Raw genomic sequence first — 27,034 nt, 5'->3', positions numbered from 1 at the left:
GAAGTTTCTGATGGTGTCCTAGGGAAGAGTACTAAGACTGCAACTAGGAATATTAGTGAAAAAGCTTTAGGTTTAATAGAGAGTAGAAGGGGTTTGTATAAGAATTATCTGAGTGATAGGTCGTATGGAAACAAAAGGAATGTATAGAAAGTGGAGAAAGCATTAAAATATGAACTAAGGAGATGTGAAGTGGAGGCGATGGATAAAATTGCCGAGGATCTGGAAGATGCGGCTAGACGGGATAATAGTAAAATATTATACTGGCATGTTAATAAATTGAAAGGGAGTAGCCAATCTGGACTAGTCCCAGTTAAAGAGAGAAATGGGGCCACAATTAGTGATAAGGAAAAAGTTAAAGAAAGATGGGTGGAACATTTTGAGAATGTGCTAAACCGAGATACAGTTGCAGGAAAAGATAAAGATGAAAATGAAAAAGTTTGTGATACCTTGGATGTGAAGGAAGATTTGTTTAGTGAGGAAGAATTAGAGACAGTGCTAAAAGGATTGAAAAATAATAAGGCCCCAGGTGCTGATAGTACGATTAATGAGTTTCTTAAATATGGTGGCTCTGAGGTTAGGAGTAAGCTACTGAAGATTATGAACATGATTTTTGAAAAAGGGGAAGTACCTAATGATTTTAGGAAAACCATATTAAACCACTGTATAAGAAAGGTGACAAGAGTGAGTGTCGTAATTATCGAGGCATTAGTCTGGTCTCTGTAGGTAGCAAATTACTGAGTAATATGATACTTTTTAGACTGAGACATGCTGTAGACAAAGTTTTAAGGGAAGAACAATGCGGTTTTAGAAAAGGTAGAGGATGTGTCGACCATGTTTTCGCTCTTAGGTTAATGATTGAGAAGTCCCTTCGTTGTCAAACACCTTTGGTCCTTAGTTTTATCGATTATGAGCAAGCTTTCGATTCTGTTGATAGAACAGCGTTAACAAAGGTCTTATTGTTATATGGTATACCAGAAAAATATATTAAAGTGATTTGCGCTATGTACGAGAATAATACTGCTGCGGTTAAGGTAGGAAATGAGGTTAGCAACTGGTTTTGTATTAAATCAGGAGTTAAGCAGGGTTGTGATCTATCCCCCTTTATATGGATCATTTTGATGGACTTCATCTTAAGGAGCACATGAAAGGCAATTGGAGACCATGGAATCAAATGGGGAGGAAGAACGCTCCTGGACTTAGATTATACTGATGATTTAAGCATATTAGATGAAAGTTGTGAGCAAAATGAATGAATTTTTAGAGGTTTTACGAGTTCAGGGTGCTAAAATAGGCTTGAAAATTAATGTTAAGAAGACTAAGTCACTAAGGCTAGGAATAAGTGAAGATGAACAGGTGACATTTGGTAACGAAAAGATTGATCAGGTTGGGAGCTTCAGTTACTTGGTAGTATTATTAGTAAAGATGGTGGGAGCAGTGAAGATGTTAAAAGTAGAATAGCTAAAGCTCAGGGTGTTTTTTCACACTTAAAAAAAGTTTGGAAGAATAGAAAGATAAGTCTACATACCAAGATTAGAATATTGGAAGCTACAGTGATGATAGTGGTCAAATATGGCTCTGAAACATGGGCACTCCGAAAAGCAGCTGAAAATTTACTAGATGTTTTCCAGAGAAATCGCCTACGGATTGTTCTGGGTACCCGGCTGACTGACCGTATTTCAAGCAGTAGGTTGTACGAAAAGTGTGGTTCAATCCCACTTTCTGGGGCTATAATGAAAGAAAGGTTGAGATGGCTAGGCCACGTTCTACGGATGAAGGATGACAGATTACCGTAGATTGTCCTTTTTGGCCAACCGTCTAGGGCTACACGGAAAGCAAGTCGTCCTTGTCTGGGCTGGAAGGATGTCATAAATAAAGATTTAAAGGAAATGGGAACTTCCTGGGAGGGTGTAAAGAGGGAGGCTTTAAATAGATTAGGTTGGAGGAGGAGCGTGTGTGGCTGTGTTGGCCTCAGGCGGCTTGGTGCTGCAGTGAGTTATTAGTAGTAGTAGTAGTAGTAATCACTTCATATTTAAATCTATTCAATGCAGAAATTGTTGACGTTTATGTAAAACAAGGTTACTATGAACGGTTCTACCAACAACAACCGCTCTCTGAAAACATCCACTTTCAAATTTAATCCAATGAAGATTATTTCTAGGATAAGTCCTCCGCATTTGTAAATTTTCATGTGGTTGTCAAAAAGTCTGACAAAAAATGCCATGTTTTACTGATGTAATATCCTATGAAAGATGTGAATCGCCTAATTTCTTTGGACAAATTAATATCTACGTAAATTTAACATTGGTAAGCACTAGCAAAAATCTTTTAAGTTCTTGTAGCCATATACAGTTCATGTTGATGACACCAAAGTCATATAAGGAATGGAGGGGTTCAATTAATGGATATGAATATAAGACAAACACCGACACTAGAAATGAACTTAGAAAGGCGACAGCTAGTCAATTCCATTTAGTTTGAAAAATAAATCACGAGATATGTAATATGCCCCAATGGCTACCATCGAATATTAAGTTGGACATAAATTTAACATTTACTCCATCCAATTTCATTTTACGAAAGGAACTTCCTGCATCACTCGATGTAAATGTCTCTCTCATCTTGTAATACTTCATATACGGAAGCAACAGGCCATAGGCTCTGTTGCTTTGGCAGTGGAAAACCGAGAGCTAGTGGAAATAAATCAAACTATTTGTTCCTCATAGAATCACCTATCAGCGACATATTTTCACGGGTTCACGCACCTTTACTGACTCTTCATTGATCGATGGTGAAATAACTTCAAAATTAGTATTGGTATTTGTCAAAAGTGCTAGTGCTTATCTCAGACAAGTTGCCCAACAAATTTGAAATGTTTGGACTTTCCTCTCTTGTGTATAAAGTAGATGGAGCCCCACTCTGCAATATGTCCTTTGATAAATCCTATACGAAACTGTATGAGTTGATACTGCAATCCCTAGATCGTGATTCACAGCTATTTGAAAATGGTGTAACCAATACAATGTTTGCAAAAAACTCATGGTATTGGACTTGTCTGGCACTCAATATATGAGTATTTTGCGAACGGGGAGTTTACGTTTAGAGAGTACTTTTGCCGAGTCATTACCTTAGAGTATTACATTATTCTCATTAAATCAATTTGAAATTTACTGGGAAATTACTCTCGAAGGTAGGGTTCTAATAGATCTCACACCATGAACCCAAATCAAATAATCTTCGTATTTCATATGGTTCCGTACATGTCTAAATACAAATCCTATTGTATACCCTCAGATTTCCTTGAAAAAATTCAAAATATTAACAATACCCTTATCACTGTTAATGGAAGTCCATCGAACGTAAAAACAGGTCATTGGCTTTGCATCTCAAAGAATATAGAATTTGTTGATCCTCTTGGCCTACCATGCAAATTCTACACTCCGCACATAAACAAATTTATTGAAAGCGTTGGTAAAACTATTATTCAAAAACAGAAGAGAGTGCAGGATTTTAATACTAAAAGCTCTGGTTTTCATGCACTACTATATTTTGTTTTCCAATGTCGTTGCTATGCTTACAATGAATTTCTCAACATTTTCGTACACAATCCTCACTTAAATGACTTTCTACAGGAACATATACTTTCATACCTGTGTAATATTGTTTTCAGTGCCCTAAGAATAAAATGTTCTAAATTTTTTTGTAAATTTGTTTATTAATTAGAATGAATATATACGTAAAAACGGCCTTCTTCTACGCATAGGTAGCTGTGAAGAACAACTAATGGCGGCAGATCGTCTGAATTCACTCTATATTGATCTTGATATGCAAATTCAGGGTCACGTTTTTTTACAGTACAATGTAATCCCTCGCTCCTTACGCTAAGGTTTGACATCGTGTCAAACAGTTCGTAGTAACGAACTGTAGTAAGGAGCGATCCAGCTCAATAGTAAACGAAACTGAAAAAAATCGGATTTTGATACTAATAGATACAACAAAAGAATCGCAATTTTATGCTGATTTAAAATATATAAGTTTTATCAAATTTAGTCTTACTTATCAAAAGTTACGAGCCTGAGAAAATTTGCCTTATTTTGGAAAATAGGAGGAAACACCCCCTAAGAGTCACAGAATCTTAACGAAATTCACACCATCGTATTCAACGTATCAGACCTAAAAGCTCCTAACTAAAAAAATGTGGAATTTCGTGTTTTTTGCCAGAAGACCGGTCACGGGTGCATATTTATTTTTATTTTTTTTTCCCCAGGGGTGATCGTATCGACCCAGTTGCCCTAAAATGTTGCAGAGGGCTAACTCTAACGGAAATTAAAGGTTCTAGTGCCCTTTTTAAGTGACCAAAAATATTGGAGGACACCAAGACCCCCTCCCACGCTCATTTTTTCCCAAAGTCAACGGGTAAAAATTCTGAGATAACCATTTTGTTCAGCATAGTCGAAAAACCTAATAACTATGTCTTTGGGGACGACTTACTCCCTCACAGTCCCCGGGGGAGGGAATACAAGTTAAAAACTTTGACCAGTGTTTACATATGGTAATGGTTATTGGGAAGTGTACATGCGTTTTCAGGGGAATTTTTTCTTGGATAGGGGGAGGGATTGAGGGGAGGAAGTTACATGGGAGGATCTTTCCATGGAGGAATTTGTCATGGGAGGTGAGAATTTCCATGAAGGGGGCGCAGGATTTTCTAATATTATTTAAAACAAAAGACAATGAAAAGATAAGTATGAAAAAGTTTTTTCAACTGGAAGTAAGGAGCAGCATTAAAACAAAACGAACCGAAATTATTACGCATCTGAGGGGTTCATCTCCCCCGAAACACCTGCTCTTTACGCTAAAGTATTTTTAGTAATTTGAACTATTTCTTCTACAGCCTTTGTGATTCAGGGGTCATTCTTAAAGAACTGGGACAAAATTTAAGCTTTAGTGTAAAGAGCAAGGTATTAAAGAGGGTGCAAACCCTCTCATTTAGGTAATAAAAATACACGAATATAGAAGTTCGTTATGAAAGTTAATTCGGAAGTTACGTATATTTTTTATTAATAAAAACGTTCGTAAGAAATTAAAAGTTCTAGTTGCCTTTTTAAGTAACCAAAAGATTGAAGGGCAACTGAGCTTCCTCCCCCACTCCTTTTTTCTCAAAATCGTCCGATCAAAACTAAGAAAAAGCCATCTAGCCAAAAAAATATTCAAATTTCGTTCTAAGTATTCTTGTGCAGAGAGCCAAAATCAAAACATGCATTAATTCAAAAACGTTCACAAATTAAATAAAAAATAAAACAAGTTTTTCTAACTGAAAGTAAGGAGCGACATTAAAACTTAAAGCGAACAGAAATTACTCCGTATACGAAAGATACGAATCCGTATACGAAAGGCTGTTCCCTCCTCAACGCCCCGCTCTTTATGCTATAGCTTTTCACTGTTTAAAAAGTAGATTTGAGAGAAAGAGTCAAACTTCAGCACAAAGAGCGGGGCGTTGAGGAGGGAACAGCTTCTTTCGTATACGGAGTAATTTCTGTTCGTTTTAAGTTTTAATGTCGCTCCTTACTTTCAGTTATTTTTTATTTATTTATTTATTCACAACTAAGAAATACTAGTCAAACCCAAGAGCCGTTGAAATTCAGTGAGAAGTATTTTTAAAGAACCTTATAACTTTTCTGTAAAGAACTTGATATTGAGGAGGGGGTGGCCCCCTTGTATACGAAATACTTTCTGTTTGTTTCAAGTTTCAACACTATTCTTTAATTTCAGCTGAAAATACTTTTTTCTAATTACATATAAAGACGTCAGTCTTTTAAGTTTTAGTAGTTTAGAGTTTTAGTTGACGAAAATAATTCTTTGTTTAGTATTTATTGCAATTAACATTTTGTTTGTTTATGGGTTAAATTAAAATTCTTATAGTTATTATTAATTGCTTATATTTATTATTTATTACAATGAAAATTCTGTTTGTTTATGTGTGTTTATTTTTAAAACATTTTGTTTGTTTATTGGCTAAAATAATCTCATGTAATTATTATCAATTTCTTATAATTATTAACTGCTTATAAATATTAATTATTGCAATGAACATTTTTTTTGCTTATGGGTTATGTTAACTTTTTTTTTATAATTATTACTAATTTCCTATAATAATAATTTCCTGCAATGAGCATTTTGTTTATTTACGGGCTAAATTAATTTTCTTATAATTATTATTGATCTCTTATAAATTTTAATTTCTTATAATTATTATTTATTGCAATGAACATTTTGTTGGTTAATGGGCTAAATTAAAATTCGTATAATTATCATTAGTTTCTTATAATTATTGTTTCTTGCAAAGAATGTCTTGCTTGTGTATGGGCTAAATTACTTTCTTAATATAATTGTTAAGGTTTTATAATTATTATTTATTGAAATGAATATTTTGGATCTTTCTGGTCTACATTTATTTCTTATAATTATCAAGTTCTTATAATTATTAATTTCTTATAATTATTATTTATTCTAGTGAACATTTTGATTCTTTATGCGCTAGATTAATTTCTTCTAACTATTAATCTATATAATATAAAAATAAGTTGTCTGTGTGTGGATCTGTGGATGGATCAGGTGACGTCATGTTTGTTCGCATATGACGTCTGAATTATTTCACAATAATACAAAAGAAGAAAAAAACTAAAAAATGTAAAAACTACAAAAAAAACTAAAAAGAAAAAAAAAACTAAAAAAGCTAAAAAACTAAAAAAAACTTAAAAAAGGTAAAAATCTAATAACTAAAAAAAAACTGAAAAAAATAAAAAAAGGCAAAAACTACAAAAAAAAATAAAAACTAATAAAAAACTAAAAAAGCTAAAAAACTAAAAAAACTAAAAAAAACTAAAAAAAGGTAAAAAACTAAAAAAAAACTAAAAACTAAAAAAGAAAAAAACTAAAAAAAGGAAAAAACTGAAAAATAAAAGAGAAAAAGAAAACTAAAAAAATATGAATAAATATATATAAAAATAAGTTGTTTGTGGGTTGTGTCTGTCTGTCTGTCTGTCGAGTGACGTCGTGTTTGTCCGCATATGACGTCTGAATTATTTCACACTAATACAAAAGAAGAAAAAAAACTAAAAAAGGTAAAAACTACAAAAAAACTAAAAAGAAAAAAAAACTAAAAAAGCTAAAAAACTAAAAAAAAACTAAAAAAAGGTAAAAAACTAAAAACTAAAAAAAACTGAAAAAACTAAAAAAAGGCAAAAACTAAAAAAAACTAAAAACTAATAAAAAAAAACTAAAAAAGCTAAAAAACTAAAAAAACTAAAAAAACTAAAAAAAGGTAAAAAACAAAAAAAAAACTAAAAACTAAAAAAGAAAAAACTAAAAAAAAAGGAAAAAACTGAAAAATAAGAGAAAAAGAAAACTAAAAAATATTAATAAATATAAAAAATATAAATATAAATATAATATAAATTAGCAATCAACAAAGCACCGAGACACAAATGACGACCGGGACACAGGGAGTATAAATGACGACCAGGACATAAGTAAAAAAAAAAAAACTAAAAAAACTAAAAAAATGGTAAAAACTACAAAAAAACTAAAAACTAATAAAAAAACTAAAAAATCTAAAAATCTAAATAAACTAAAAAAGAAAAAAAAAGAAAAAAGGAAAAAAATAAAGGAGAAAAACAAAACTAAAAAACGAATGTATATACAGACCGGGACACCGGGATACAAATGACGACCGGGACACAGGGAATATAAATGACGACCGGGACACAGGGACACAACTACAATGGGGACGCCGGGGGGCACAGGGGGGTACAAATGACGACCGGGACACCGGGACACAAGGAATATAAATGACGCCCGGGACACTCAAAGAGAAATCACAGACTGGAACACCGGGACACAAATGACGACCGGGACACAGGGAATATAAATGACGACCGGGACACAGGGACATAACTACAAAGGGGACGCCGGGGTGCACAGGGGGATATATAAATGACGATGGCGACTCAGGGAATGGTCGATTAGCAATCACCATCAACAAAGCTCAAGAGCAATCATTAGAATCATGAGGTATAGATCTGAATACGGATTGTTTTCCCATGGACCATTATATGTTGCATGTTCAAGAGTCGGTAAACCTGACAATCTATTTATATGCACAGACAATGGGACAGCAAAGAATGTTGTATATTCGCAAGTTTTACGTAGTTAAAAACATATATATATATATATATATATATATATATATATATATATATATATATATATATATATATATATATATATATCTATATTCTCAGGTGGGACATAGGGACACAACTACAATGGCGCGTAACTAATATGGCGCGTAACGACTTACGCGCGCGGGGGGGCTTGGGGGGGGGGGCGCGAAGCGCCCCCAACAACTAGGTGTTGGGGTGACGCGAAGCGCCACCCCAACAGCTAGTACTTATATAATTATTAGTTTCTTATAATTATTATTTATTGCAATCAACATTTTGCTAATTAATGGGCTAAGTTAATTTCTCGTAATTATTATTAATTTTTTATAATTATTAAATTTTTACAAATATTATTTATTTCAACGAACATTTGTTTGCTTATGGGCTAGATTAACTCTTATAAGAATTAGAAAGCATTACGAAAGTGATTCCACTCCTCACTTATTATGCATTACAATGAACGGTTTGTTTTCGTTGTGGGCTAAATTAATTTCTGATAAAAATGGAAAGCATCACGAGAATGATGAGGACAGTTTCTGGCTTGCATAATACAAGGATAGGAATTTCCATTACAAAAGAATTGACTCAGTGTGTTTCCACTCGATCACAGGCTCATTGGGAAAATCGAGCCAGAAAAGGTGTTGATTGTTTTTGAAAGGGGCCAAGTACAAGATTAAATTCAGGGACACCTTTTTTTTTATCAAAAAATGCTATCTCTGCTATGTTGCAATCACAGGACTTGAGATGTTACATAATAATGTTAAGATACAGAATGATATATTTTGTTGCACTTGAGCAAGAACTGCAATTTCGGAGCCATCCATTTTAAAATGCTTCCACTTTATTATAGGTTCTTAGAGGAAATAGGAAATGGATCTTAGCGAGGTTTAAGTGGTCGAGAAAAAGTCTACGCTATGAGGTCTATATCTTTCATCAGTGAGTGATAAACTAGTTACTTAGAGGTCGATTGGACAAAGTCCATTAAACAGCCAACGGAGAAATAGAGTATCGTTTCTGCTTTGTATTTTAATGCATCCGTCGTTCTATGGAAAAGATTTATAGATCAGGTTGATTTTGTTGGTGTTCTTGACTAAAACTTTGGAAAACGCGTCTCTGCAAATCTTTCTGGCCGCGAAAAAGCTAAGCCCTCTAAAGTTTTGAAATAAAAATTTATCTACTGACGGAAGAAAAAAAAAGATTGTTTTGCTCTACAAGGTGCCGTAGCTCAGTATTTTTCATCTGTTCGTGGAAATGAACTGTAAGTAAGGAGCGACTCGGCCCAACAGTAACCGAAATCCTAAAAAAATTGATGTTAACAAATAAGACTCCAAAAGAATAGACTTTCATGCATATTCCAAAAATAGATATAAATTCACGAGTTTAATGTTACTCATCAAAAGATACGAGCCTGAGAAAATTCACCCGATTTTTGGAAAATTGCAGAAACAACCCCAAAATTCCAATAATCTTAAAGAAAATTACACCCTCAGATTCAGCATATCAGAAAATCTTACTGCAGGGGTTTCAAGCTCCCACCTAAAAAAATGTAGGATCTTTTCTTCTGCTAAGAGAAATATTAAGGTTGCGGGTTTTTCTTCATTTGTTTTTTTCTTATTTTTTTTTTTTTTTTTTAGAGGTGATCGTATCAAAACTATTCCTAGAAGATAAGAAGACGGTTTATTTGAACGGGAATTTAAATTTCTAATACCCTTTTTAAGTGACCAAAAAGATCGGAGGGCAACAACCCCCCCTCTCACGCCCTCTTTTTCCCTATAAACATCTTATCAAAATTTAGGGGTTTCCATTTGATTTAGCATTGTTTAATAGTTCAATAAGCTTGCCTATGAGGATGACATATCCCCCATAGCCACTGGATAACGGGTTGAAAGTTATGCAATTGGTATTGTTTGCATTCAACATTTGTTATTGAGAAATGAACAGAACTTTTTCGGGGAATTTTATGCAGGGGAGGGGACACTAACCATGGGGCGAATTTTCTGTGGGGAGGAAAGTTTCTGAGAGAATTTTCCAGCGTTAATTTTCCATAGGGGGGGGGGGGGTTTACTGGCATAATATGAGAAATATCAGAAATCAAATAAGAAACAGTTTTCCCAACTGAAAGTAATGAGCAACATTAAAATTTAACACGTACTGAAATTATTTTCTTATTGAGGGGAGCTGCCCCTTCGTCAAATCTCGCTCTTTTCGCAAAAGTTTGATTTTTTTTCACAATTCTTTAAAAAAAAACTATCCAAACCGTTGAATTTTAACAAGAAGTATTTTTTTGAGACATTCAAGACTTTATCGTACGAGTAAGGGTTACAGACGGGGCAACCCCCTCATGTACGGAACAGTCTTTTCGTCAATTATTGTCTTTTGCCTTTGAGTTCTCTGAAATAAGTACTTGTATAAGGTCTCAGCTCAATAGGACCAGGTCAGACTTCAGACTTTATTGTTTCACGAACGTGTCAAAGAGTTCGTGGTAACGAACTATAGTAGGGAGCGACCCTTTCTCAATAGTAACGGAACTCTAAAAAACGGAAATTTGATACTAATAGATACATCAAAAGAATTAGATTTTTATGTTGATTTTAAATATACAAGTTTCATTAAATTTAGTCTTACTCACCAAAAGTTACGAGCCTGGGAAAATTTACCTTGTTAGGGAAATTTGGCAGAAACACCCCCTAAAAATTATAGGATCTTAACGAAAATCACACCATTGCATTCAGCGTATTAGATAACCCTACTGTAGAAGTTTTAAGCTCTTATCTACAAAAATGTGGAACTTAGTATTTTTTGCCAGAAGACCGATCACGGGTGCGTGTTTATTTGTTTGTTTGTTGGTTGGTTTTTTGTTTTTTTCGCCCCAGGGGTGATCATATTGACCAAGTATTCCTAGGATGTCACAGTAGGGCTCATTCTAACAGAATGTAAAAGTTCTAGTGCCCTTTTTAAGTGACCAAAAAATTGGAGGGCACCTAAGCCCCCTCCCACGCCCTTTTTTTCAAACTCAACGGATCAAAGTTCTGATATAGCCATTTTCTTCAACATAGTCGAAAAACATAATAAATATTTCTTTGGGGTTGACTTACTCCCCCACAGTTCCCGGGGGAGGGGCTGTAAGTTACAAACTTTGACCAGCGTTTACACACAGTAATCGTTATTTGGAAGTGTACAGACCTTTTCAGGGGGATTTTTGGTTTGGGGAGGGGGGATGAGGGGATGAGGCTACGTAGGAGGATCTTCCCTTGGAAGAATTTGTCATGGGAGAAGAGAAATTTCATGAAGGGGGCGCAGGATTTTCTTGCATTATTTAAAAAAAATCAATGAAAAAATCAATATGAAAAAGTTTTTTCCACTGAAAGAAAGGACTAGCATTAAAACATAAAACGAATATAGATTATACGTATATGGGGGGCTCATCTCTTCCTAAATACCTCGCTCTTTACGCTAAAGTATTTTGTAGTAATTTCAACTATTTATTCTACAGCCTTTATGATTCAGGGGTCAATTTTAAAGAATTGGGACAAAATTAAAGATTTAGTGTAAAGAGCAAGGTATTAACGAGGGGGCATATCCCCTCATATACATAATAAAAATATGCGAATATAGAAGTTCGTTACGTAAGTTAATTTGTAAGTTACGTATATTTTTTACTAATAAAAACGTTCGTTAAAAAATAAGAATTCAAGTTGCCTTTTTAAGTAACCGAAAAATTGGAGGACAACTAGGCATCCTCCCCCACCTTTTTTCTCAAAATCGTCTGATCAAAACTACAAGAAAGCCATTTAGCAAAATAAATTAGTATGCTAATTTCGTTTTAATTATTCATTTGCCGAGAGCCAAAATCAAACATGCATTATTTCAAAAACGTTCAGAAATTAAATAAAAAAAACAAGTTTTTTAACTAAAAGTAAGGAGCAAAATTAAAACTTAAAACGAACAGAAATTACTCCGTGTATGAAAGGGGTTGTTCCCTCCTCAGCGTCCCGTTCTTTACGCTAAAGTTATTTACTGTTTTTATCAAGTAGAATTGAGAGAAAGAGTCAAAATTTAGCGTAAAGAGCGGGACGTTGAGGAGGGAACAGCCCCTTTCATACATGGAGTAGTTCCTGTTCATTTTAAGTTTTAATGTCGCTCCTTACTTTCAGTTAAAAAACTTGTTTTTTTATTCAATACATCACGAAACCACTCAAGACTTAACAAAGAGCCACTTGACAAAATGCCAAAATTCAATTTCATATGGTATCTTAATCTAAATCTTATCACCCTTATGTTTTAAAGAAAAAAAAACTTGCTGTAGGGCGGTATTAAACCATCAGCGAAGTCAAATAATGATGATAATCCTGATAATGATATAGTGATACTAGCTGTTGGGTTGGCGCTTCGCGCCACCCCTACACCTAGTTGGTGGGGGCGCTTCGCTCCCCCAAACCCCCTCGCGCGCGTAAGTCGTTACGCGCCATATTAGTTACGTGCCATTGTAGTTGTGTCCCTGTGTCCCACTTGTGAATATGGATATATATATATATATATATATATATATATATATATATATATATATATATATATATATATATATATATATATATATATATATATATATATATATATATATATATATATATATATATATATATATACATATATATATATACATATACATATATACATATACATATATATATATATATATATATATATATATATATATATATATATATATATATATATATATATATATATATATATATATATATATATATATATATATATATATATATATATATATATATATATATATGTTTTTAACTACGTAAAACTTGCGAATATACATTATTCTTCGCTGTCCCATTGTCTGTGCTTATAATTAGATTGTCAGGTTTACCGACTCTTGAACATGCAACATATAATTGTCCATGGGAAAAATAATCCGTATTCAGATCTATACCTCATTATTCTAATGATTTCCCTTAAGCTTTGTTGATGGTGATTGCTAATCGAACATTCCCTGTGTCCCGGTCGTCATTTATATTCCCTGTGTCCCGGGTCCCGGTGTATAATCGAACATTCCCTGTGTCCTAGTCGTCATTTATATATCTCCCCTGTGCCCCCCGGCGTCCCCGTTGTAGTTGTGTCCCTGTGCCCCGGTCTTCATTTATATTCCCTGTGTCCCGGTCGTTATTTGTGTCCCGGTGTCCCAGTCTGTAATTTCTCTTTGAGTGTCCCGGTCGTCATTTATATTCCCTGTGTCCCGGTGTCCCAGTCGTCATTTGTGTCCCGGTGTCCCGGTCTGTAATTTCGTCATTCGACAAACATGACGTGAGTCGACAAACAACTTCATGACGGCATAATGCTCAATCCTTATAATGACGTCAGTCGACAAACATGCAAGACGTCAGTCAACACACAACACACAAACAACTTATTTTTGTATATATTGCAACATATAATTGTCCGTGGGAAAAACAATCCGTATTCAGATCTATACCTCATTATTATAATGATTGCCCTTGAGCTTTGTTGATGGTGATTGCTAATTGAACATTCCCTGTATCCCCGTCGTCATTTATTTATCCCCCCTGTGCCCCTGGCGTCCCCGTTGTAGTTGTTACCCTGTGTCCCGGTCGTCATTTGTGTCCCGGTGTTACAGTCCGTAATTTCTCTTTGAGTGTCCCGGTCGTCATTTATATACCCTGTCTCCCGGGTCCCGGTATATAATCAAACATTTCCTATGTCTCGGTCGTCATTTATATATCCCCCTTGTTCCCCCCGGTGTCCCCCTTGTAGTTGTGTCCCTGTGTCCCGGTCGTCATTTATATTCCCTGTGTCCCGGTCGTTATTTATGCCCCGGTGTTCCAGTCTGTAATTTCTCTTTGAGTGTCCCGGTAGTCATTTATATTCCCTGTGTCCCTGTGTCCCGGTCGTCATTTGTGTCCCGGTGTGCCGGTCTGTAATTTCGTCAGTCGACAAACATGACGTGAGTCGACAAACAACTTCATGACGGCATAATGCTCAATCCTTATAATGACGTCAGTCGACAAACATGCAAGACGTCAGTCAACACACAACACACAAACAACTTATTTTTGTATATATTGCAACATATAATTGTCCATGGGAAAAACAATCCGTATTCAGATCTATACCTCATTATTATAATGATTGCCCTTGAGCTTTGTTGATGGTGATTGCTAATTGAACATTCCCTGTATCCCCGTCGTCATTTATTTATCCCCCCTGTGCCCCTGGCGTCCCCGTTGTAGTTGTTACCCTGTGTCCCGGTCGTCATTTGTGTCCCGGTGTTACAGTCCGTAATTTCTCTTTGAGTGTCCCGGTCGTCATTTATATACCCTGTCTCCCGGGTCCCGGTATATAATCAAACATTTCCTGTGTCCTGGTCGTCATTTATATATCCCCCTTGTTCCCCCCGGTGTCCCCCTTGTAGTTGTGTCCCTGTGTCCCGGTCGTCATTTATATTCCCTGTGTCCCGGTCGTTATTTATGTCCCGGTGTCCCAGTCTGTAATTTCTCTTTGAGTGTCCCGGTAGTCATTTATATTCCCTGTGTCCCTGTGTCCCGGTCGTCATTTGTGTCCCGGTGTGCCGGTCTGTAATTTCGTCAGTCGACAAACATGACGTGAGTCGACAAACAACTTCATGACGGCATAATGCTCAATCCTTATAATGACTTCAGTCGACAAACATGCACGACGTCAGTCAACACACAACACACAAACAACTTATTTATATATATATATATATATATATATATATATATATATATATATATATATATATATATATATATATATATATATATATATATATATATATAGAAGAAGATGTAATAATGATGATAACCCTGATAATATCCAGATAGTTCAAGTACAAGTTCATGTTCTTTATTATTCTTTAACTATACATATTTAAAACTATTCACATAATATCCCCGGCAGGGAGACTGGCTCGAAAGCCGGGCGACAATACAAACAGTATAAACAAACATACGCAGAAAAAACGGATGTCATCACACTTCTCACTCTATCCCACACCAAAAAATAAATGCCGAAAAACATCTATTAAAATTATTGTCAATATTTATCCGATAGCTAAAGGGCCGGGACCTACTCACAAATTAATATTTACTAATTAGCAGAGCTTTGATTTTAGTTTACAATATTAATAGCTATAGACTATGATCAAAAAAAGATTCACATGTATTCCAATAGTTTGTAATAACATTTTTGGGCGAAAATCTAGACCATTCGGAGACATTGAAAGCCACAGGAAGCTTACTTAAAGGACAAAGAGGATTATATGGTCGGAATGAGGGAGGGCCTGGAAAAAATGATTTAAAACAATCTGGTTGCAGATCCTTTAGATAACGGACACGGAAAAGTATACATTCAAAAGCTAAAATTTGTCTAACCGGAATGATATTATAATAACTGTAAAAACTCTTAGTTGGAGATTTACCAGGAAGAGAAACTGGGAAATAAAATAATATCTTAAGGATTCTCATTGCTTTGTTTTGTAACTTCACAATAGGAGAAATATGTGACTGAAACGTACTCAAATAAATAATCGAAGACTAATTAATATACGAGTGAATGAGAGAAAAATAGATTGATTTTAAAGCATAAAAAGAAAGGAAATCTTTAAGATGATGCATTACACCTATGTTCCTTCCCAATTAAGCCTTAGGCTACTGATGTGAGCTTTCTAGCTTAAATTCTGATCAACAATGACTCTAAGATACCGAGTTTTTGCACTCGATTTATTTTTATTAATCGACCTCCAAATGTGACTTCAACCTCTTGTAACGCTGACACTGCAGTAGAAGTTCTTGAAAAAACCACAAAAAGAGTCTTTGAAGTGTTGACAACCAATTTGTTACAATGGAACCAGTGAAGCATCTCTCTCAGTGATAATTCGAGATTTGATTTTAGAGATTGATGATCTATGGTGCAGGTAGAGTTGGCTGTGTCATCAGCAAACAGTAAGCTAAGATCCATATCAGCACTAAGGCGGTTCAGGCTTAGAGGGAGATCATTTACATAGATAAGAAATAACAGTGGTCCAAGTATGGACCCCTGAGGAACCCCCACAGCATGAGGAATAGTGTCAAAAGCTTTTTTTATGTCAACAAATATTGTTGCAGGTAGCAGACCTTTATCTATGACACCATTCAAAAACTGGGTTAGCTTTAATATTGCATGTTCTGTAGAGTATGAAGACCTGAATTCAAATTGAAATGGGTTGAAAAAATTTATTTTTTTTCAAAAATTGTACAACCTGTTATATATACACTTTTCAATAACTTTGCTAAAAGCGGACAAAATGGAAATAGGTCGATAATTGGATGGATCTTGCTTGTTTCCTCCTTTATGTAGGGGAATAACTCGAGCAGTTTTCATCACTTCAGGGAAAGATCCGTGTTTGAAGCATAGATTGACCAGATGAACCAGCACTTGATCATAGCATCCAATGGTTTGTTTCAGTAAATAAGTAGATGAGCAATCTGTTCCTCCAGAATGTCCGTTCTTCATGATTTTTACCAGATTCTTAAGTTCCACTTCAGTTACAGGAGAGAGAAATATGGAAGAATCGACGGGATGTGGTAGAAAGTCGCGAAATCCAGATTCCACATCCAAGCAGTTATTTAAATTACTGTTTACGGTGGCCTCTCCAATCCTAGCAAAGTACTGGTTCATTTCCTCGGCTACCTTTTGCTTACCATTCACTGTTGATCCATCCGATGCATTTATTGATTCGGGCAGCCCTTGACTTTTGCTTTTGTTAAGACACTCGTTAATTATTGTCCAGGTCTTTTTTGGAGATCCTTCAGCTTCGAGAAATAGTTTCTCAAATTGAATCTTCTTCACCCATCTTATCAGTCTTGTAAGATGGTTTTTATAAGATTTGAATGTAGTTTCATTATTTGATGTGGGAGAATTCAGCGTAAAGTCGATTGTTTTCCTCAATACTCTTAAGCAAGCCTCTTGTTGTCCATGGCTTTACGGGCACCTGGTACTTTTTACACCTTTTCTTCCCAAGAGGGCAAGTTTCATTCAAAGCATTCTAAAATGTTTCAGTAACCGACCTGGATAGAAATTCAACGTCTTCTGACCCAAAGCACTGCGACCAATCAGTATAAAGTAACTTGGCATTTAATAGCTTAACCGAACCTTGATCCATCATTCTAGATTTTTTCATTTGACCCTTTTCACCGGAATACCGGAGAAACTCACTCATAAGAATAAAATGATCAGACACATCCGTACGTATTATATCACATGACCCAACAGGGAAATTTACAAATTAATTATCAATAATAGATGCATTTTGGTTTGTAACCCGAGTTGGAATCCAGACGGATGGAACAAAGCCAACAGCCAATGATGTAGTGAACATCATGACTTATTGAAGAAGTGTCAATGTTAAAATCTCCTATGAGAATGATTTTTCTTTTCTTGGAACTGACCATCTTAGCAAATTCTCCAAATTTATCCAAATATTTCTTGGTGCTAGAACTAGGAGGGCGGTAGAACATGCATAAAAGAACCTTCTCAGATGCTATGGTGACTTCGATAACCAGAAATTCGAACAGCATTTCCTCATATAGAGAAGTCAAAATCTTTGATTTCTTCAAAATGCAAAGAAGTATGGATGTCGAATACAAGTCCTCCTTTCTGATTATTCAATCAATTTTTCTGAAGTATTTGGTATCCTTGAATATTTGCCACATTCAGGGTATGTACATTCAAAAAAGTCTCACAAAGCCCCATAACTCCTATCCCATTACCAGGAAGGAACGTAGATAAAAAATCTAGGCTAGAAAGCACCCAACAACAATTCCAACTCTTAATTCTAAAAATGTCATTATTAACAGGAATAATTTCTTCAGGTAAAAGATACCTATTGTGGGGTAAATTATCAACAAGAGGATCTTGGGTTAGATCATCACCTATATTTATTGAATTTAATATTTTACTCAACTCAGTAGAGTATCTCTCAAACCGTTTCAGTCTATCAGACATATAAAAAAATTACTTAACAAAATAATTTGCTTTTAAATTACTTGCCAAATAGTATCCTAAAGCATGAGACATAGTGAAAAGCGCGCAGCATACCGGATTCCCTGGTGATGGACATAAATTCAAAAAGATCAAACGCTCAATGCCATTAACATCTAAGGCATTATTTTCTAATTAATCCAACCGATCCTTCTGGTGTAACGGCAAATCTAATTATCAAGAAATAAGAACAATATAAACTGCACTGATTCCTTTTGGAAAAAAAAACTATTACAAAAAATAAATAAATAAAAACAATAATACATAAAAAAAACTTAAAAAAAAAATAAATAAATACAATCGAAGCGACATCTTGCATCGACTATAAGCGACGGGGGAAAGCATCACTCGCAAGGCGTATATAAACGTGACCTTGATCAGACCATACTTGTTTATTACCGTATTTTTCACGTACTAGGTTCAGAACGTCCCGTCTCTGCTTTGTTAATTTTTCTGAAACAAATATACCAGTGCGCACTAGCTTCGACTTAAGCCTAAAAACTTTCTGGGTAATTTCTTTCGATCTGAATTTGACTAGGACCGGAGCTATGGCATCTTGACGAGTTGTAGAACTGTTCAGTTTAAATCTTCTCACTTCCACAATATCACCATCAGATACTCCAGATATTTCCATTTTATTGCAAATCACACCCCCGATTACAGACTTTAAGTCACTACTTGGAGGCTGTTTGATACCTTTGAAAAGAAGACTGTCTAGCCCTAAGTCCTGATAATACATATCTAGTTTCTGCTCTGCATTCTTAACTCTCTCCTCAAGAAATATTATTTGATTTCTTAGAGATTTTAGCTCGTTACTCAGGGCTAGGAATTTTGGTTCAAACTCCGCAATCAATGCTGAATAAACCTCACTGACGATAGTTGAACTCTGAGCTTTTATGGCATTCAAAGTGTCACTGGATATAGACTGCCTGACAGCAGCAGTAGCCACTAGTTTTTCATCCAACTTCTCGTCTATTTTCTTAGCAAGATTTTCCATTACACTTTGGATTTCCTGTTCTGTCGCGGAAATGCGAGTAATAATAGCCGACGATACCGCTATAGTTTTTTGCCCAGGAATTGGAATTTGAGTTTTTAGCTTCTCTTTGCAAAGTTCTATATAAATGTTCGGTTGATGAATACAATCCTCAAATGCTCCCTGTACACCCTTGCTTGTAGATTTTATAGCTACAGCCTTATTTGCCTCAAACTACATAAGCTGTGACTCGAGAACAAACTGGGTGTCATGTGACCCGTAGCAAAAAACCAGATGCTTAAAGACTTTTGACTTTGAGTTCGCAGTCTTTGGATCCAAAACCTCAATAATACAAACTGGCCAATCAGGGAATCCTCGTAACTTTGCTAGAGCCAGATCATGAATACTAAATTTAGCCATTACTTGTAGCTCAAATTTATCAAAAGTAATTTACAACAGTTGCCAAAAAACTCGTACCTGTTAGTGGGGCAGGCCCACATCAGCAGTGGCAATCACCATTTGACAGGAGGCCCAGTGAAATGCAGAACCTGTTAGTTGATTTTTTCACCGTATTCTTAAAAAATATCCAAATATCCAAAATACTCGTGCCAATAGTCACACGTCACTAGTTATCAGAGCTAGTGAAATGTGACTGCATTGAATGAATGCTAGATGCGAAATACTCGTGCCAATAGTCACAAGTCACTAGTTATCAGAGCTAGTGAAATGGGACTGCATTGAATGAAAACTAGATGCGAACTGAATGCTAGATGCGAGCTCTGAATGCTACATGCGATAATTATGTAATGGTATATAATAATGATGATAATCCTGATGATGGTCCTGATAATGATATAATGATATATAATAATGATGGTAATCCTGAAAATGATGATAGTCAATAAAAATGATAATCTCTGGAGCCGCAGAATAGATGCGAATTCCAAAAGTCTAATAGTGAAATATCATTCAATATCTTCAAAACAAAAGAGAAAACTCTCAGGTCATGCAGGGACTTCACGTCAAGAAATTTTCCTCTTTTGCAAGATTCCTCTGCGGAGTATTTATTAAAATAATACAGCTTAGCTTCTCTATTTTTAATTATCAGAACTTTTTTGTTATAACTAAATAAACTTTCTCAAAGAAGACATTCATAGTTCATATAAATATAAACCAAAGAACATCAATTAGCTTTTAAGTATTCATGCAGCGCAAAAATTTTTGCATGCTGTTTCAAAGACACAGAATCGTAAAGTAGGGTAAATATTAATTATTATAAATATTCTTTGACCTCGTCTCACAAAAGCAAACAAAAACTTTTAAAAATGGAGTAGGGGGATTTTGATGATATTCAAAGCTGCTATCCAAAACTAATCTAGGAATAAATGTACTGGATTGTTTAATTACGTACTTATCGGTTATATAATAAACATTATAAAATGGTACTTTTGATAAAGCTAATGAAATAAAGCGAAATACGATGAAAATATAATACTTTACTAGGAAATTTGTGAAATTACAAATTAGAATTATGTAGCCAGAACGCAGAAATGTCATTAAAAATAGTGTTAAAAGGAGGTCTTCATCCTTCCTTCCTGCAGAAGGAGGTGGTACATAAGAAGTGGGCATCAAGTGGTACATCAAGTGGTACATCAGAAGTGGTACATAATGATATGTGACTTTTCTTTTATATAATTCAGTTATTACCGAAACATGAGGCATCATGCAACAAAAAGTATTTAAAATTGGTCTTTTCTGTATTTTGTTTTTTATTCCTGTGTTAATAAGCAGCTGGAAAAAAATGTATACGAATAAATATGCTTATTCGTTACGACAACTTAAAGCCAACATGAGATTGTCAATATGAAAAAAGGGGGAAAGCTTAGAAAAACAAAATTCATAGCAAAGGCTGCTTCAAAGTCAACAGGTTTCCTTCCTTATGTAAAGTTCACGATAGACCTGAACTTATGTACCACTTGATGCCCACTTCTGCCTTTACTGTCACCCACTACATGTACTCTACTAAATATGATTATAAATGATGGCGGGATATACCTCGGTGCTTTTTATTGCGCCACTTTATGGAACCCCACATTCTCTCTACTTTTTGGATCCTCGCAAATCCCAAATCTTAACTAGAACATCCATAGTAAGACACTATATTCTATTGCTAGGCTAAGCAAACCAACCGGTTAATATCCCATCTGATCTTTACCATCCAAATGATCGAGAGTGTAAAGAAGCTACTTGACCAGTTTCATGTGTCGAAATTTTATAGTATTTATTATATAATCGATAAGTACTTTTAATTATTTGATTAAATGGTAGAATAGTCCAGAAAACATTTATAGTTCAGGCTTGACTTTTATACCAAAACCCATTTGCACTTACCATAATAATCTTCAGATATGTAATAATCGTTGATCAGCTTTGGGTAGATTCTCAGTAGTCTCTTTGCCAGCTCAGCCAGAATTGAGGATGGGTTAAGGAAACACAGGTGGAGTATTGTTTCTCCTACAGCTCCTCTTTCTTCAAGGTTCCAGCAAACTTCTCGGAAGAGTGATTGATCTAGGGGGAAAAATCTCTTTGACACTTATTCCCAAGGATAAAGGGGCATACTTTCTCACTTTATTAGTTTTAATCTTATTTTTAATGTATTTACTTATATTTACTTATTTCTACTTATCCACTTATATTTTATTATTTACTTATTTTTACTTGTTTTTGCTTTTATATATACTTATTTTTAATCTTAGTTTTAATTATATAGTTTTTTAATCTATTTTTTAATCTTAAATCCGTGGCAGAAAGTACTTTTAGATATTTATTATGTTGCTATTCTTTTGCTTCGTTTTACGAGGTTGTGAATACTGATTGAATCTTGTAATTGAAATGTTGAATTGAAATTGTGATTTTTGAATATTTCCTGGAGGAAGCATTAGGCACAGAAATGTTTAGGGAAAACGTCCCAAGGAAGATTGTTCCAAATCGGAGTGTAGCTTCGAACAAAAGTGTTTTTATGTACTCTATTCCCAGTGTGTCAGCCTTAAGATAACTGGACCAAGCTATGGTCCTTTGTGGCTGCCTTATTGAATCGAAAATGGGTGGGGATCTTAATCTAAGAAAGCTCTGCAGAAGGGCATAAATTCATGTAAAACTCAGTGAACCTGAAAAATTAAACTGAACATTTTTCTAAAATTTATCTTTTCCTTCCTTATATAAAGTTCACGATAGACCTTAACTTTCCTACATCATAGATATTGATTTAATACGAATACTTACTATGTATTACAGAATTATAATGTTTAAGGCGAACTGAACTCAACACATAATCCTACCTAGCCGGATATTGCTCAAAACTTTACTCTTTACTAACTACTGTGCTTCTCTTACTTTTTTTGGGTCATTTTCTTATGACCTCTTCCAAATTTAATCGAAGACGGATTGATTTTCTATTGGCTCTGGATGGTTTAATAAGAAGTACAATTATTTGGATTATATTACCCGGATTCTTTAAAACGTGAAATAATCACATTAAAAAATGCTCACTATAGTCCTATACGGTAATATAAACCATATCTTTCGTTCAGTTCTCAAAGTCTTAGGAGTACTTAGAAAAGTCCTTAAAAAAGCACTGGAATACCTTCACAAAGAATTTTGAAGCACCCATGCTTCAGAGTCATGATTGATTGCTATCTTTCCGAACTTTCTTCAACTAAAAAAGTACACTAAAGCTTAACCATCCTACCTAATATTTTTTCAGCTCATTGTAGGTGTGTTACTTGGGGCGAAAAGGGGCAGGAACAACTGCCCCTTAGATATCATCCCTAGGTTTTGAAACACATTTTTTGTCTTTTGATTGAAAATTTTTAATTTAAATTGAAAAATACCACTGTTTGTATTTAATTGAAAAATTCAACAAAACAGTAATATACTTTCCCCACCACTGTAGAATTTGAAAATACATTTATCCTCCCTTTCCCTTTCTCAGCGTTTTCGTGGATTGGCACCGCTTGTGCATATACCATTCTCACTAATAATGCTGCATAGGCAAGTAAAATCACTGCTCATCCAGATTTATCATTCCTTACATTTTCTACTCCCCCTTATATATGTGTAATAAATACAGCTTTGTATTCATAACATAAAACTAGTCTTGTCTAGTCTTGCATCCTAAGCTTCCAAAATGTCAAAAATGAATTTATTTCACGCAATTACTATCGGGGAAATGAAAGCATTTGCAAAATTCTACAACAAACCAAACACTAACTTTATTTTTTATTTATTTTTATTTTTTAACCAGGACCATGGACATCAAAACAAAGAAAGTTTTGCCCCTTGACCCCATCTATAGCCTTTTTATATTTGAAAACTACGGTTTTTCTAAGACTTTTCTTTTGGTTTTTCTCAAAATTTATTTATCAGGGCGGTTAGGTTTAAACGTTAGATTTGAAATCGTTAAACCGAATTCGAAAAACTAGTTTGTTAGATTTTACATGTTCTATGTAAGTGTCCTTTTTTAATTTAGCCCCCGCAACCACCAATACTTAAAACTTTACCCACCCTACCCCAAGCACCAAAATGAAGATTAATATTTCCTCTATGATAAATTGGAAACATGGAAACAAATTTATTGAGACTCTGTCCCCTACCCTGACCCAAACACTAAAATGAAGATCCAGTGACCTTGCCCCTAAAATTGATTGTTCAAATGTGCGTTTAATAGAACCATGTAGTAAATAATTGAGCAGTTTGCATAGATAATATGATAACCGTAAATTGTATGGAGTCAAGATACATAACAAAAATATAACACCACATGACAGTGTGGTCTTTGACATGAGAACGACCTATACAATTAGCTTTTGATACCTATAAAGTGGTTGGTTATCTTGGTTGGCACGCTTTAGCATTCTGGTCTGGTTCAGGTAAATGACTTTTTCTGTGGGACAAAAAAGGCTAAAATAGGTACTTTGGGAATATGTATAATTATTATGAAGGCTTGAAATGTTTATTAACCATTATTATAGCGGTAATTGTAACTTACCAAAGGAGTAGACCTAATCGATAGTTGGTTATAATTTAAGGAACATTTTTTTTTATAAAACTCTCAATTGAAAAAATATTTCCCCTTTCCAGCGTTTTGGAATAGCATTTTCATTTGTATTTGACAGAGTAGCAATTTGCAAGTACGAGAAAGAAGTTTAAAGAATTCCTTAAAAGGAGCTCAAATCCCTCAAAATTGCCTAAAATAAAAGTAACAAACACGCAATTGAAATTGTTGTTGTCATAAATCCTTGACTGGAGGATCACAGTCTAAGTTGTGGATGAACAAGGAAAATATTATTTTACTTTAGTAACATTTATTAGCTTTTAAAATTTGAGCACCGTTTGCTATTGTTCCTTTTTTTTTTTTTTTTTTTTTTTTTTTTTTTTTTTTTTTTTTTTTTTTTTTTTTTTTGATTTGATTTACTTGATATAAAAAGTGAATGTGGCCTTATTGAGTTTGTGATGAACTTTTGAAAATAAAAATAATATTTTTTTATGCCTTTCCTTTTTCCCTAGGAGAGATCGCACTAGTACTATGACCGTGGAGTATTTATTACTAGGCCCTTGGTTGTTTTATGTAGCACAAAGTTTGTCACAGAGCAGTGCCGTTTCCCACCACGTTTTGCTCCAAAAATTCAGCTTTGACAAAACAGGGCCGAAATGTAGTAAATGCAAATTTTGATATAGCCAATGAGTTTTTCATGGCCAAAACCTTTCAGCTGGATTTCTGTATTGCTCTATCTTGAATTAGTTTAAAAGAGCACTAGAATACTGGAGAGTCAAACAGTGATTCACCATAAAATAAAATTAAAATGGTTCTGTAAAATTCAATAATCTTCTGTTAAGCATTTTTGTCTCTTAACAAAGGCAGCACCACCATCTAGAAATTTTTTTTTGGAAAAATGAAAACTTACCACTAATCAGGGATGTCAAGTCACGACAATATAGGGGGAGATTTGTATTTCAAAATCTAGGCGGACAATTCCGTTATTTCTAATTTTTTGCATACAAATACCAAACATGTGAATTTCAATGAGAATACAAAAATCAGTCTAGGAAGAGGCAAAAACTCTAGATACAACAACACCCCTCCGAATTGGCATGCTTGTTTTTAATTTTCACTTACCCTTATCTGGCGACCACTGGAACTCCGGTCTTGATTCAATATATTTTTCTGTATTGAAGCTCTCCGGGTCGTCTAAGGATTTAAGCATTGGTAGCTGAAAAGTAAAATAGAGAAACTTTTTATTTAGATACAAGAATAATGTGAACATAAAACTATCATTTAATTGATTATATTAATACTACTGTTACTATTTAAAACAAATTGGGCCCTTAGTAATATTTTTTAGCTAATTTAAAGATGATATTGCCTCTGAAAGCGCTGTAAATCAAACGTAGTTAAATAGTACGCGGTCAAGAGCGATGTGAGACATTTAATTTTAAGACCTACTATTACTACTACTACTAATAAATCACTTCAGCACCAAGCCGCCTGTGGCCAACACAGCTACGCACGCTCCTCCTAAAACCTAATCTGTTGAAGGCCTCCCTCTTTAAAAACACCCAGGAAGTTCTTATTTCCTTTAAATCTTTATTTTTTGACATTCTCCCAACCCAGACGTGGACAACTTGCTTTCCGTGTAGCCCCGGACGGTTGGTCAAAAAGGGTAATTTTCGGTAATCTGTCATCTTTTATCCGCAGAATGTGGCCTAGCCATCTCAACCTTTCTTTCATTATAGCCCTAGAAAGCGGGATTGAACCACATTTTTCGTACAACCTACTGTTTGAAATACAATCAGTTAGCCGTGTACTCAGACCAATCCGTAATTTTTAAGACCACATTCTGAAAAAAAAGTATTAGGAGTTATTGGGAGCCAACGGGTAATTGGGATGGAAAATAGACAAAGAAAATAGTTGATGTCAAAGCTTCCAACCCAAGAAATTAAATAATTTGACCTTTTCAGTTTCATTGGAAACGACTGCTTTGTTTCCAAACATTTATGCGTAACCAGCTGTAAGTTAGGAGAGAATAGTTCTAATAGGTATCATATTTCCTAAGAAATGGGTTTTGACGAAAGTATGCTTACCAAAAGGTTTGACTTCAATTGCTGTACTTAAATATATAAAGTATATCAAGTTCAAATATACCCCAAAAATTTGCGACCCAGAAAAAATTTGCCCAACATTTTGAAAATAAGGAAAAATATTCCAAAAAATAGGCGGTAATCTTGATAAAAATAGCACCCTCAAATTCAGTATATCAGAGTATTCAATTGCAGACATTTGAAGGCACAATCTAAAAAAAGGCGAAGCATTATATTTTTTTCGAGAAGGATGATCATACCTACGAGTTTATTTATTTTTTTTTTTTTATGTGTGTGTTCCTTTTTATAGGAGGATAGTTTCAAACTAATACTCTTAAAATACTGGGAAATGCCCATTTGAACGTAAATTGAAAGCCTTAGTGCCATTTTTAAGTGGCAAACAAATTTTCCCATAGGAAATTTGAGGTGCAATTTTTTTACCATTTTGGGGTACAGAACAACCATTTTGGCACAAAGAGGACCACTGAAGATATCAAGGAAAAATTCTGAAATAACTAACTGATTTAAAGCTATTCAATAATTATATACCTTGTGCAATCGTTCCCAAAGATGTAAATAATCAACACAAAATAAACGGTTAATACAGATATCTATTCTAAAGGTT

At 34.6% G+C, this 27,034-nt stretch overlaps 1 protein-coding gene across 1 annotated transcript in view; it reads right to left on the bottom strand.

Moving 5' to 3' along the window:
- The window catches only part of LOC136042443 (transient receptor potential cation channel subfamily V member 6-like), a gene marked incomplete at both ends in the record, with an annotated part of 179,332 nt that overhangs the window by 132,683 nt on the left and 19,615 nt on the right, over positions 1-27,034 (bottom strand). The window contains 2 exons of the mRNA XM_065727408.1: positions 21,664-21,840; positions 25,448-25,541. Coding sequence (XP_065583480.1) covers positions 21,664-21,840; positions 25,448-25,541 — 271 coding nt within the window. The remainder of the gene's footprint in view (positions 1-21,663; positions 21,841-25,447; positions 25,542-27,034) is intronic.

This window comes from Artemia franciscana, unplaced genomic scaffold (genome assembly GCF_032884065.1).
Source record: "Artemia franciscana unplaced genomic scaffold, ASM3288406v1 Scaffold_1298, whole genome shotgun sequence".
Lineage (NCBI taxonomy): Eukaryota > Metazoa > Arthropoda > Branchiopoda > Anostraca > Artemiidae > Artemia > Artemia franciscana.
Note: the sequence above shows the minus strand (reverse complement) of the source record. Positions and strands in the feature narration are given on the sequence as shown.